Source organism: Megalopta genalis, chromosome 14, assembly GCF_051020955.1.
Source record: "Megalopta genalis isolate 19385.01 chromosome 14, iyMegGena1_principal, whole genome shotgun sequence".
Lineage (NCBI taxonomy): Eukaryota > Metazoa > Arthropoda > Insecta > Hymenoptera > Halictidae > Megalopta > Megalopta genalis.
The window spans coordinates 10,235,841-10,249,790 of NC_135026.1; the positions used below are offsets into that span (position 1 = coordinate 10,235,841).

General features: G+C 37.1%; 1 protein-coding gene across 2 annotated transcripts; it reads left to right on the forward strand.

Moving 5' to 3' along the window:
- The first annotated feature begins 974 nt into the window (after positions 1-974).
- On the forward strand, positions 975-13,504 carry LOC117225646 (vascular endothelial growth factor receptor 1). 2 transcript variants are annotated; one of them, XM_076526373.1, is made up of 17 exons: positions 975-1,459; positions 3,129-3,241; positions 3,318-3,519; positions 3,934-4,061; positions 5,043-5,184; positions 6,204-6,346; positions 6,430-6,601; positions 7,225-7,364; positions 7,507-7,669; positions 8,381-8,481; positions 8,548-8,698; positions 9,186-9,410; positions 9,728-9,896; positions 10,266-10,533; positions 10,851-11,182; positions 11,612-11,717; positions 12,178-12,405. In XM_076526373.1, the coding sequence occupies exons 1-17, from the start codon at positions 1,399-1,401 to the stop codon at positions 12,205-12,207; spliced, it is 2,646 nt and encodes an 881-aa protein (XP_076382488.1). In that variant the 5' UTR covers positions 975-1,398; the 3' UTR covers positions 12,208-12,405. The 2 variants fall into 2 exon arrangements, with proteins under 2 accessions (XP_076382488.1, XP_076382487.1); XM_076526372.1 differs by having other exon boundaries at positions 1,104-1,459; positions 12,263-13,504.
- Positions 13,505-13,950: the final 446 nt, after the last annotated feature.

Genomic DNA, 13,950 nt, shown 5'->3' on the forward strand with positions numbered 1-13,950 from the left:
AAAAATATTCTCCGAGGCACCGTTAACGAGTTATTAACGAAAAACAGTGACCAATGAGAGGCGAGCTCGGCTGGCGCGAGGCGATCGAGCCAATGAGCGGAACTGGGATTCGTGCGCCGGTTGGCTGGGCCGTCTCGCGTCAGCCGTACTCGATTCTCATTGGTCAATGTTTTTTTGTTAATAACTCGTGAACGATGCCTCGGAGAAAAATTTTGTAAAGGAAAAAGTTACTTCAAATGATCTCAGAAACCCCCCATTTCCGGATTGCGAGACATTTTTGGGACATTCCAAGAACGGTCCAGGTGGAACAGTCCGTTAAATCTGAGCACAGGCGTGGGAATAACGCGTATAGGCGTAGGAATAGCACAGAGTCAATGTAAGCAAGTCCCTGACATGGACTATTCGGGAGAATTTGCAGTACTTAAATACATAGGTTTGTTATAGTGTAAATTCTCTCCAATTGTCTTTCAGCTTGTAAACAAAAATGGACAATTTGGGAAGAGGAGATACGATTTTTCGAGCTTTGCGGCTCGTTTTTATAGTCGTTGATAATCGGCAACCATAAAAATGAGCCGCAAGGCTCGAATAATCGTATCTCCTCTTCTCAAATTCTTCATTTTTGTTTAGAAGCTGAGGGATAATTGGAGAGGATTTACTATATGTATATACTTATTTAAGGTTGTCGCTAAAAGAATGTAAATGCAAACTTGATGCAAACCTTCTGCGTCACAAAAAGCAACGCTGTTCAGAAGATATTGTAACTCAGATTCTAATTATATAATTATAAAAATAATTATATATAATTATAATTTATATTTAATTATATTTATTATATTTATTTATTATATTTATTATATATATTTTATTATATTCAATTATATATAATTATATATAATTATTAAATAATTATAAAAAATATTCGAGAATTATTGATATTCACAACAAATAAATAAGGAACTGTGATTATGTCAGGGTGGCATCTGATTGTCCATTTTAAATGTTGCAAATTTTATAACATATCCAAGATCAGCAACCTGATTTGCGAATTCAGACCAACCTTTTAGGAAAGATACCACTATGCGCCAAGCTTCGATCGATTGCACTGACAAAAGTAGTTGCCGTCTGCTTCGGACAAAGTGCGAAATAAAAACGAACGATGATTAAGGCGACGTCCTCGTGGTCTGAGTCGTGGTCAGAGGATTTCCGGGGAGCGATCAGATCTTAGAAATGTTAGCATAATCCGTTCATTTAACTAGGACAACACGTTACAGTCGTAATCCGATGAGTGATGAGTGACACACTTTTAAAAGCCGTGTGTACCCTTGTGATATCGTTCCGAGGAGCCATAAACATATAAAGAATACGAATTTAGAGTGATTGTTAAAAAAGAAAAGAATCATGCTGTGCCGCCACCGACTGTTCCTCTTTGGTGCCGTTCTTCTCTCATACCTGTGCAGAGGTAATTGCGTCCTCATCTATCAGCCAGCGGCATAACTCGAAAGATCACTTCCTTGACCATGTTTGTTAGGTGACCGAGACGGTCTCCAGTCAGATTCTGTCATAGTAGACTGTCATAGTAGAATCTATGCTGTTCGTTTGCTATTCCGCTTCATTCACACGTGCTTCGACTTCTCTTGATTCCCCGAAAAGCATTACTAATACAGTAATTTCTCCCTAATTCGCGCTCGGATTGCGCACGAAAATAGACAATTTAGGAAGAGGAGATAACTATATAACGATATATGATACTGATATAATGATAACAATCGACAACTATAAAAACGAGCTGGAAGGCTCGAATAATCGCATCTCCTCCTCCCAAATTGTCCATTTTTGTGCGCAATCTGAGCGCGAATTAGGGAGAAATTATCGTATTACAGAGCGATTTATGCGGTGAAACTATCGCAAAGAAGATCGAAATTCTGTACGGTTGAATCAGAATTTTTGAACGATAGTGTCAAATTTCGAGTGGCATGTGGGCGATGTTGCATGTCTGTGTTCGTCTAAACAACAATATGGCAAATTGAATATTATTTCTATTGCATTTCCGTGCAATATAGCTTATCTCGACGAGACCACAACACATTATTCCCCAACTTTTGTCGATCCGCCTCTTCTTACCGCAGCTTCCTCTTATGATTATACGGTTTCCTGTAAATATTGCACATGTATTTGTCTCTCTCTCTCTCTCTCTCTCTCTCTCTCTCTCTCGCGTGAATTAGACAAGTTCGTCTAATAATTCAAGCGCGGACAAGCATACAGTCGCACGGGAAGGAATTTGAACTACAGGTTGTTCAAAAAATCTCTCGCAATCTGATTATTATTATTATTGTTTATGAGTTATTAACGAAAAACAGTGACCAATGAGTGGTCCTAACCGCTCATTGGCTCGGCCGTGTCGCGCCAGCCGAGCTCTCGTCTCTCATTAGCCACGGATTGCGTTTTCGCTGAAGAAAAAGTTTCTTCAAATGACCTCAGGAGCCCCTCATTTCCCATAATTTTTGGACATCCTGTATATATCGATTGTAATTATTTGATTTTTGGGTGTGCTATTAGCTACACTGATCTGAATACTGATTGCTCACGGTATAACGACATTGTTAGGATAATGTTTAAATTTACTGACTGCGTTGATAACCGTGTAAACGTAATATTCACTTCAATCTATATTATATTATTATATTATTATTATATATTATTATATTATATATTATATATTATATATTATATATTATATATTATATATTATTATATTATTATTATATATTATTATATTATATATTATATATTATATATTATTATATTATTATTATATATTATTATATTATATATTATATATTATTATATTATATATTATATATTATTATATTATATATTATATATTATATATTATTATATTATATATTATATATTATATATTATTATATTATATATTATATATTATATTATTATATTTTATTATATTAATATATTATATATTATATTATTATTCTAATCAAACGTGTGCATAAACAATCATCGTCTTAGTCGAATCTTATTTATTTATTCAATTTACTAGATGGATTGTGACAATTGATTACGTTTTATTATTATTATTGATCGAATAAAATTCTTTCTCTTCTTTTCAGACTCAACAGCGATCACTAAGATTCGTATTATTTACGAAGGCAGTAGTTTAACGATTGAATGCTTCGCCGACACGGACATTTTCTTCATTTATCCCACTAACCGAATACGTGATGTAAGTAGCGGTACCATAAGATAATGTTACGAATACAAAGTGTTGAAAGTGAAAGTAACATGTGCTCTAACAACAGTCCAATACAGTATTTTCGTATACGTCGACCATCGAAATAAGCAAAAGCCAATATGAAAATGGTACCTACTGGCATAGGTTTTATCGACCGAAGACAGTGTTCGGGGACACCGGTTGGTATGGTTGCTCAACGAAACCCTTTCTGGGCACCAGAGATGATTATCTCGATCCTGAAATCGACTGGACTTACACCTACGTCGAGTGTAAGCGTACTTCAGATTTCTATTAACACTAGATTTACGGAATCCGTCGAAATGACGGATCACTAATTTTTTTTAATTTGCAATTATTCATCTCGCAAAGATACATTTACGTGTTATTTATTCAATTTATATGTTACTTACGGTAAATGTTACGATGGCACTTGTTAAATATCATAATATAAATGTCTTATTGTTACTTTTATAAACTAATATAAAACAGCTGTTTTCTTTTTGTGCTCCGTAAATCTAATGTTAAATTGCAAAGGTTTGTGCCAAAAATTGTCCGAAAACTCAGTGCGGTGTCGAACAAGGGAGACTCCTATGATAACTGCAGCTCAGTGGCCAAAATCTGCAGACGTCCTTTGTAACATCAGGACGCTACAGGAGTTTAGGATTTAAATGATTATGTTTCAGCTAAAACAATTCGATTTGTGGAACTAGCGGAGTCACATAATTTAGAGACAACTGTAGGCGAAAACATTGTCGTGCCGTGTAGACCAACGTCGCCAACAGCGAAAGTCAAGCTTAAAGAGCCCCCCGAAGTAGGTGTTTGCTTAAAACATTTTCTATCATGAACTTCGTGAAGCAACGTAACATTCAAGCTACAAAACGTTTCCACCGAATCAACTAAAAAAGATAGTATACACCTGGCAGATATTACGAAATTGCGTAAGATTTCTTATAAATCTGAATAGGGTAGTTGGAGCCGGTAATTGTCAAGTGACCAATTACTATGAGTTTGATTTGTTTTCAGGCATAATTAGCTCTATATTTATCAAATAAGATATATTCAATAATTTTTCTTTTATTCTATGCATTTTTGAATAAATAAATGTAATATATCTTATTCGATAAATATAATATAATATAATATATATATATATATATATATATATATATATATATATATATATATATAATTTTGCGTTTGCGATACTGAGAGCGTCTATAGGCGCTTCTCGCAGTTTGGTTTCCTGACACAGAGGACGCCTATGGGCGCCCTGAAAATTTTATCGATATTTATTCCTGCTAGATGAGAAAAAAGTTCTACGTTAATATCAAATTTCTAATATTTATAGTAATTCGGTTCAGAGAAATAAATAGATATTGTTATAATGTAGTGAAATTCAGTTTTCTGTGATTAGTATATTATATTATTATATATTATATTATATATATATATATATTATATTATATTATTTTATATATTATATTATATTATTATATAAATTCGCCGTTCTTAGCGTACATCGTATGGTACGGCCGGGATTAATTAAGAGATTAATTACGCCCGAAAACAAAACACAAAGGCATTGCAAGGCACCGCTATCCTACGTGGAATATTCGAAATGTTTGCAAGAACGATATTTTACATGTGTCAAGAAAAAGATTGGCATTGATCGGATCTAGTCATGGACAAAAATGAATAGTTGTTTGTTCTGATATAGTTGCGTAGGCTTCTCGATTGATGATACGTACAATTAATGTGGAAGAAGTCATTTAATAAAACACACATTGTGCAGTTTAGTCGTTTTGCATTCATCCGACCCACTTTCGATCCACAATTTGGATTTACACTGCACAAAGTCGACATGTTCCGAAGCGGGTTGTACATATGCACCATCGAACCTGATCAAGAGGTCTCTTATAATGTAGCTGTAACGAGTGAGTACATTCCTTGAGCGATGCTCATATCACAGTCTATCTTTGGAAAGTCTATCCTTCGCCAAATTTCCACGTGGAAGATGCACTTTTTACTATTTCACGATCGTTTTGTTGTTTTCATCTTAGTAAAATTACGCGTGAGAGACAGTTACATCGTTAATTTAAGAAATAAATTGAAATATTGGGTTGGCAACTAAGTAATTGCCGATTTGTTCAATGAAATAAAATATTGTTAATATATCAATTCCTGCTATTTCAATTTCCTTGTTAGATGAATAATGCTATTTTCTTTCTCTCTTAATTTTATTGGGTTGGCAACCAAGTAATTGCCGATTTGTTCAATGAAATAAAATATTCTTTTTTCCTTGGAATGAAGTTTAATCTGTAATGTATTTTCAATTTTGTTCGATGGCCTTTTGCCATCTCTCTGACAACTTGAAAATTCCACGCTCGTAGAAAGTCTGATCCTTTTCGGCCAAAAACTGAGTTAAGTGAGATTTTACAGCGTCATCATCGTTAAAAGTTTTACCACGAAGGGAGTTGTCCAGGGATCGAAATAAGTGGTGATCCGATGGCGCGAGATCAGGGCTATATGGTGGGTGTAACATCAATTCCCAACCAATATCCATCAATTTTTGCCGAGCGGACAAAGACGTGTGCGGCCTAGCATTGTCCTGCTGGAAAATGACACCTTTACGATTGACCAATTCTGGTCGCTTTTCCTTGACCGCTGCATTCAATTTGTCCAGTTGCTAACATTCACGGATAATAAAAAATAACATAATAATAATAATAATAATAATTTTATAATATAACATTTACGGATATCATAAAAATGGGAGTGAGAGACATCTATAACCGAAATCGGCAATTACTTAGTTGCCAACCCAATAGATGAAACTGATTTATTAATGAAAATCATCGATAAAAGAAGTGGATTTTTCTCACGATAAATGAAAATGCTTGTATTTCACGAAGGTCCATAGGCTTTTAACAACCTATGATTTGTTTTCATTCAGGGGAGATTAAAATTCCCGAACCAAGAATTGTTAATAATAGTGGTTTGCAGCTCTTAAACAAGGGCGAAACACTATATCTGGAGTGCGCGGTGGTTATTCCGTGGAATGAAGACTACCATATCTTTTGGATTCCAATGCAACAAGTATCGATTTTGACATACAAGCTTCAATTCGTGTCATCCACACCCGTCCCAATTCAATTAGACACAGCAATTTGATATTTCAGAGCGGCAGAATCACTATCTCGATCAATAAAGTTGCCAATGTGTATGAAGACATTGAGAAAATAGCTTCATTGAGGGTCACAAACATGACCTACAACGACGAAGGTATTTACGAATGCAGAGTAAAGGGGGAGATACATGAGAAGAATTCGCGGACGTATGTCCAGGTGCATGGTATGTACGATCATTATGTTTCATGTGAAAAATGGTCGTAAAAATAACAACGTAAATATACACGATATCCCAAAATTATTGTACAAGCGGGAAATGAAGAGTTCCCGAGGTCATTTGAAGAAACTTTTTCCTTAGCGAAAATGTTCTGCGAGGCTTTGTTTATGAGTTATTAACGAAAAAGCAGTGACGAATGGGAGGCGAGATCAGCTGACGCGAGGCAGCCGAGCCAATGAACGGAACCGGGCTTCAACCGCTCGTTGGCTCGGCCGCCTAGCGCTAGTCGAGCCCGCCTCTCATTGGTCAACGTTTTTCGTTAGTAACTCGTTAACGATGCTTCGGAGAATATTATTGCAAAGGGAAAAGTTACTTCGAATGACCTCAGGAACCCCTCATTTCCCGCTTGTACAATAATTTTGGGACAGAGTGTCCCACATCACTCGTACACCTCTATTAAAATGGTGGAGACTGATTTTCAATGAAAACTAAAAAAATTTTGACGACTAATTCGAGTACGCTCTATCGAATAGTAAAGACAGCTCTATCAAATATTGAAGTTGTTCAAAAATACCAATAAGTGCGGAGGTTGAATGATGTATTGTTGGATAATATTATTCTCGTTTCAGGTACACGAGTGCCTATTATTACCGATACGAACTTGAAGAAAGACGAAATAAACATCGACGTCACCACCGGAGGTAGCGAGACAGTAGAGTTTCACTGTTTTGCGGATGGTATGCCGAAGCCAAGCGTCACTTGGTTTAAGGTAATCGATTAAGGAGTTCGTGTTCAATTTCTAAATCGGGGCAATATTTTACTGTTCAGGTTTTATTCACTATTGTACTGTTTCACCATATTCGGAAATTTATTTCGATGCGATTTATCGAGTATCGTCGTTATTTTGGCAGGACGGTACACAGTTGGTAGTCGGTAACGAAAAATACAAGTTTTCCGATAACTCTCAAAAACTTGAACTGAATCATCCATCGGAAGTGCACAGCGGCGAGTACACGTGTCGAGCGGCGAATCGATTTGGGAAAGTAGAAGCTTCTCAACGAATAACGATAAAAGGTGATTCGTTAACCTTTTAGGTACGGCTAAATTCTGCGCGAGGCTATTTCTCTGGACGGCAGAGTCCGATGTGTACTGTACAGAGTTTGATACTGTATATACAGGATGTCCCACAAATGTCTCGCAATCCGAAAGTGGCGGGTTCCTCAGGCCATTTGAAGCAACTTTTTCCTTTACAAAAATATTCTCCGAGGCACCGTTAACGAGTTATTAACGAAAAACAGTGACCAATAAGAGGCGAGCTTAGCTGGCGCGAGGCGATCGAGCCAATGAGCGGAACTGGGCTTCGCGCGCTGGTTGGCTGGGCCGCCTCGCGTCAGCCGTACTCGATTCTTATTGGTCACTGTTTTTCGTTAATAACTCGTTAACGGTGCCTCGGAGAACATTTTTGTAAAGGAAGAAGTTGCTTCAAATGAACCGAGGAACCCGCCATTTCCGGATTGCGAGACATTTTTGGGACACCCTGTAGACTGTTGTAAATCGATGTGAAGACAAAAGAAGTGTGAAACAATGCATATGAAGACGATTATTTGATTCAAACGATGACCGAGTGAGCTACTAAAGTAAGCTAACTATAGTGGTGCGTCGTTCAGAGAGATGACATCCGCGGAAGCCACTATAGTGGCGCGTCGTGCCTAAAAGGTTAAATTGAGCAATGTAGATACGCGCAGGAGTGAGAAATTACACTCGAACCTTTTTTTTAATTAACAGGGCTCAGAATATTCACGGTTCAGAACATTTTACTTGTCGTGTTAGCGGTGGTCGTTTTGATCCTGGTGATCTACTTCGCCGTCAAGATTCGCCGTGATAAGGTAACTGCGGTTTGTGGTGTGCCATTTGATCGCAGAACAATTTCACCAATTTTAATCGTGTTGCAGATAATGAGAAAGGAATTAACGAAGGCTGGTCTGATGCACTTCGAGGAGGGAGCTGTCGGGAGTTTGAATCCGGACTTGACAGTAGACGATCAGGCAGATCTTCTCCCTTATGATAAGAAATGGGAATTTCCCAAAGAAAAGCTGAAATTAGGTACGCTTCGATTAGAAAACTTTTCTCGATAGTTTTTGCGTTGGGTAAACGTTCCTTCTATTGCTGAGTATACAATTGAAATTCGTCCTTTGACGGTATACTTTCCAAAGTAAATCAGAACTGGTCCGATGAAGTTAGTATGTTTAAATATTTTTTGAACTTGTGCAAATGGTTGGAGTGTTGTACACAAATGTACCATCAGACATTACCATCAAACATTAAAAAATCACCACTTTTCATTACGGTAAAGTGACTTATGCCACTTTCAAAATAAACGGCTCATATGCAGCGATCGGACGGTTCTCGGCGATCACCATTGTCTTGTGTTTCTCGTCGCAGGAAATAAGTCACTAAAATTAACTTCCTAAAAGGTTCAGGAATGTTCGAGATCATCCGCTGCCCGATGAAAGGCGAATGAAAATGTTGATTAGACCGAGTAGGTTTTGCTAATAATTCTCGTTAATAACAATGTAGTCTCGACTTACAGGAAAACAAATAGGAAGCGGCGCGTTCGGTGTAGTCGTAAAAGCGAAAGCTGTGGGCATTTGCGAAGGCGAGGCAACTACTACTGTAGCGGTGAAAATGGTCCGCGGTGCTCCTAATATTTTCTATACCTGTGCACTTGCCAGCGAACTCAAGATCATGGTACATCTCGGCAAACATCTGAACGTAGTCAACCTTCTTGGTGCTTACACAAAAAATATCTTGAAACGTATGTACGTTTACCAGCCATTAATTAATTTACAGTATGCTTGGACCAAGTTTTAATTACCACTTAAAGATACATTTCCTTATTCTTTATTTATTGTAAATTATTTAGCTTTCATAAAAAAATTCGTTGTTCGAAGCTGTTTGTAAAGATGTCAATTATTTGCAAATTCAGGATTTCGTTTGTTCAATTTTCTTCAATTTTCATAAAAATATTTCGTTCTTTACAACAATCAAAGTCATTCATTATATTGTTAGCTTGTAGGCTTATCGCGTAAGTAAATTTCAACTGTATTTAAGTGATTCCTGTTGCATCTCCAGATGAATTGTTAGTGATCGTGGAATTCTGTCGATTTGGAAATTTGCACAATTACTTGTTGAAGCACAGAAGCAACTTTGTCAATCAGATCGATCCAACAACTGGCATATTAGATCTCAGCATCGGCCTCGACCTACTGAAGCAAACTGGCGATGTCTGCACCACTAACAGGTTCGTTGCTATAATTTTTTCCTCGTGCTTCCTTTTACTTGTTAACAACACTATGGTGAGAAATACATCTTACGTAGTTGTAAATGAACACTCGGTGTTTAGCAAATAACACTGTCATTGTCGACTCATAAAATGTAATGTAGATTAACTTAGATTGTCCTTTTCTTCATCTAAAGAACAAATTGTTGCACAATTTAACAGATTTAAAATTATGACTAGATATTCGCAATCACATTAAATGCACTTAACTAAATTCATGCATCGAAATGCAACTATTTGGCTCCGGTAATTAACACGATGAAACTACTAGTGCATGCGAAGGGTTCAAGTGTTGACGTTTTCCTATTCTCTTCTGTTTGCTCGCTACAGGGTAAAATCTGTGAAATCGTCACTTTCTGTCAGTAACAACCGCAATTCGGACTCTGATTCGGTGCACTGCCAGGCCGCAATTAAAAATTCCCTAGGAGTCGGTATGTCTGCAGATCATCCAGTAATTAATAGCGATTCCACCCAATCTGGATGGTCTGACTGTCGGGGAGACTACAAGGACTCTTATTTAAAACCAATTTACACGGAGGATCTGTTGTCCTGGGCGTTCCAAGTAGCTCGTGGAATGGAATATCTCAGCCAGAGAAGGGTGAGTTTCTGCGACTTCTTCCGGCAGATAATTCTATCAGGGCAAAATTAAACAGAAAGTTTCTCTTTCCAATCGAAACATTTGTTATCGTCGAAAGAAAACGAAAATGTCACATTTTTTACACTATTCACGTTTTCTTGAGCTTGGCAATTTTATATACGTACTTAGCACAAATTATCGTAAAGCCCGCAGACTATTTATACGATAATTGAACAGAGAAGTATGATTAAAAAAAAGAAAGAATTCAATTGGATTGAACATAAGTTTCTGAACAAATGTCTCATCTCATGTACCGTTTCTTATAAATGAATATGCAGATACTGCACGGTGACCTGGCCGCTAGAAATATCCTGCTGGCCGATGACAATGTAGTGAAGATATGCGACTTCGGCCTGGCCAAGAGCATGTACAAAGAAGAAATTTACGAAAAGAAAAGTGACTGTCCATTGCCCATTAAATGGTTGTCCATCGAAACTATGAGAGATCGAATTTTCTCCACTCAATCGGACATTTGGTCGTTCGGCATTGTGCTATGGGAGTTCTTCACATTGGCAGAGACTCCGTATCCTGGAATGGAAACGGAGATAGTGTACCGAAAGCTGATCGAGGGTTACAGAATGGAGCAGCCAGAATATGCCACGCCCGAAGTGTAGGTTCACTCACAATTTTTTATTTGGGAAAGATTTGGAACTGTGCCTTGTCAGTTATATTCGAAAGCAAGTTAAAGGCAACAGTTTAAAGATGCCTGACTTTCTAAACATATGACAACTAATGTGCTTCATCGAGTAGCTGCACAACTTTGAGCTGCCAGACGTCATCTAGGGTTCGTCCGTCGACAGAAACTGTTGCTTGCAGAGGCTTCGCGAACTCCTCACCGTGCCTAATCTGCCGCGGGTTTCCCTTAAACTAACTTTCTCGTAAGCTTACATACTAGACCCGCGGGCGTTATGTTGAATGCAAATTTTCAAATCTTCCCAATGACAAGGTCAACTGTATCAGCGTTGTTAATCGTACGACGACCGTACGTGTACTGTAATTTGTAATCGATAACTCATGCTTTGCAATTTATCATCTCTAGGTACGACATAATGTGTCAGTGTTGGAAGGCCGAGCCTTCTCTACGGCCGAGTTTCACGGATCTAGTCAACAGTGTAGGAAAATTGTTGGAGGACAATGTAAGAACGGTAAGTTCGTTGAGTGATCTTCTTATCACTACATACAGATCGAAATACTCAGATCAATGGAATCATCTTGGAACGAATGGTTTACTTGAACACGTTTTCGTATAATCCACTGGGTACCTGGAGACCGTGATCGTATAGAAAGAATATGTTCGATCGCGATAATTTCGAAAGATAATAACTCTCTGTTAATATCTCCGTTGTTCAGAATTGACGGTTACAAGGCTGACCTTAGATTCTTTGACGCTATTACCAGAATTTGTAACTATGTTAATTCAGTAAGCGGCGACATTGATTTATTTTCTGGCTCCGCCAATAAATGTGGGCAATCAAATCTCAAAATCACCAATGTAACCTAATCAAAGTTAACACTTTATTGTAAACGGGTACTCAAATCAGACGTTCGTATTTTAGTTTGGTAAGTTGGATTGTTATTTTCTTAACTATTTATGTTGTTCAATAGGACTCTACGACCCGTCCAATGAGTAAATAAATAAATAAATTAGAACTGTACGTGACTGAATTGAAAGAAAAATTGGTAATTTTAGCACTACATCGAATTAAACGTGCCATACCTCGACGTGAACAGAGCTCTGTTGGATGACGGGAAGCAAGATTACCTGGCGATGTTCTCTGCTCCGGACCACGCCGTTCTTTCTACATCGACTCACGATTGCGCGAATTCCCCCGCATCTGGAACCACGGCGAGCTCTGACTTCTTGAGCATGAGTCTCAAGGATGCTGTGGACGCATCGCCTATACTGAAGGAGGAGGAGGAAGAACCCTATTTGGAACCTATCAATGTCCACGAGCTGAGGGCAAAGCTTGCCAGGAACAGAGGAGTGGTGATGAATCGATAATGCATCTAGATCGAAGTTCCAGATAACTTGGAATTGACAGATTTGAATTAAAAAAGTTACGAGGTTGGGGTGAGGACGGGTTTCAACCGGAATCCGATTTTCGAGGTGGGCTTCGCTCCGACAGTCTTAAGCACTCGGGACGATTACGTGAATATGCGTAGATCAAGAAGGTTCGGAAACTATTGCTTCTGAGAAGCAATACACTTAAAAGTGTCTATCGATTGTGAGAGTACTGTCTAGTTGGAATCACATTTCTGCGTTTGAATTTGCGTGGCGCTTGGAGAAAAATGTACTTGTTATATTTTACTGTATACATTATACAGGTAGATCTCTTACAACACGGTTTCGCCCTGACATAATAGGATAAATTGTGGAAATCCTCGTATATCACTGCAAACTGTAGCACTGTTTCGCTCTAACGCGATAAAAAATTGTTAAAACTTTTTTACGACACTGTACTTCTACGGCTCTGGATAGCATGATATTTGTTTGACATATTTAAAAACTAAATTATCTTAAAATGAACTATAGTGCCTTTACATGAAAATATAATTATTATAATCAAGGATATATAAATATATACCCTTCCGCTGAAAGAAATCGAAAATTCAGAAAGGAGCTGCGAAATTGTGTATTTTGATATTATGAAATCAACAATGACCTTGTAAGAACCAGCAAACAAATCAAAATTGCAGGTTTTTTGAAGAGGATGGAAGGTGCAAAAAGTCTGGATGAAGAAGGAGATTCAGAAAGTGAAGGTGACATTGTTCAACCGAAAAAAGCGTTCTCGTTTCATTCTACAGAGTAGTGACGAGGAAGAAATTTATTAAATTAAGGTTACATATTGAATGAAAGTAATGTATATTTTTTTTCGTTTTGTATTGTACATATATTTATGTTTTTAATAAAAGTTAAGTTGTTTATATGGAATTTTAAAGAAATGTTTGTTTTTAATCAGTTTTCGGTACGTAGCCCCCCTTTTTGTACTGACTGTGGGTCTCATAAATACAATACGGCATTTTCTTTCTGTACTTATTATTATTTCCATATTTTATCCTATATTATATTTATATTATATTTATATTATATTTATCATATAATATATGTTTACGTTTCGGTCAGAAGGAAGAAAATTGTAACATGAACTGAATGCATTTCAATGTACTCTTTCGTCACTATACCGCAGATGTTTACGTATCTTTCAATTTTTATAATCGTGCCTTTAATAATCGTGCATTTTACAAATGCCAACACTCCACCGAGATAGAGACACTGATCAAGAACGTATAAAATATTATAAATCGTATAAAAAACGTATAAAATATTATAAGCATTATAAATATTACAACATATTATAAATATTATATATCGAGAAA

Coding starts and splice junctions, on each gene's coding strand:
- LOC117225646 (XM_076526372.1), top strand. CDS start 1,399: ATGCTGTGCCGCCACCGACTGTTCCTCTTTGGTGCCGTTCTTCTCTCA. Junction 4,062..5,042: donor AGCTTAAAGAGCCCCCCGAA/GTAGGTGTTTGC, acceptor CACATTGTGCAG/TTTAGTCGTTTTGCATTCAT. Junction 5,185..6,203: donor TTATAATGTAGCTGTAACGA/GTGAGTACATTC, acceptor GTTTTCATTCAG/GGGAGATTAAAATTCCCGAA.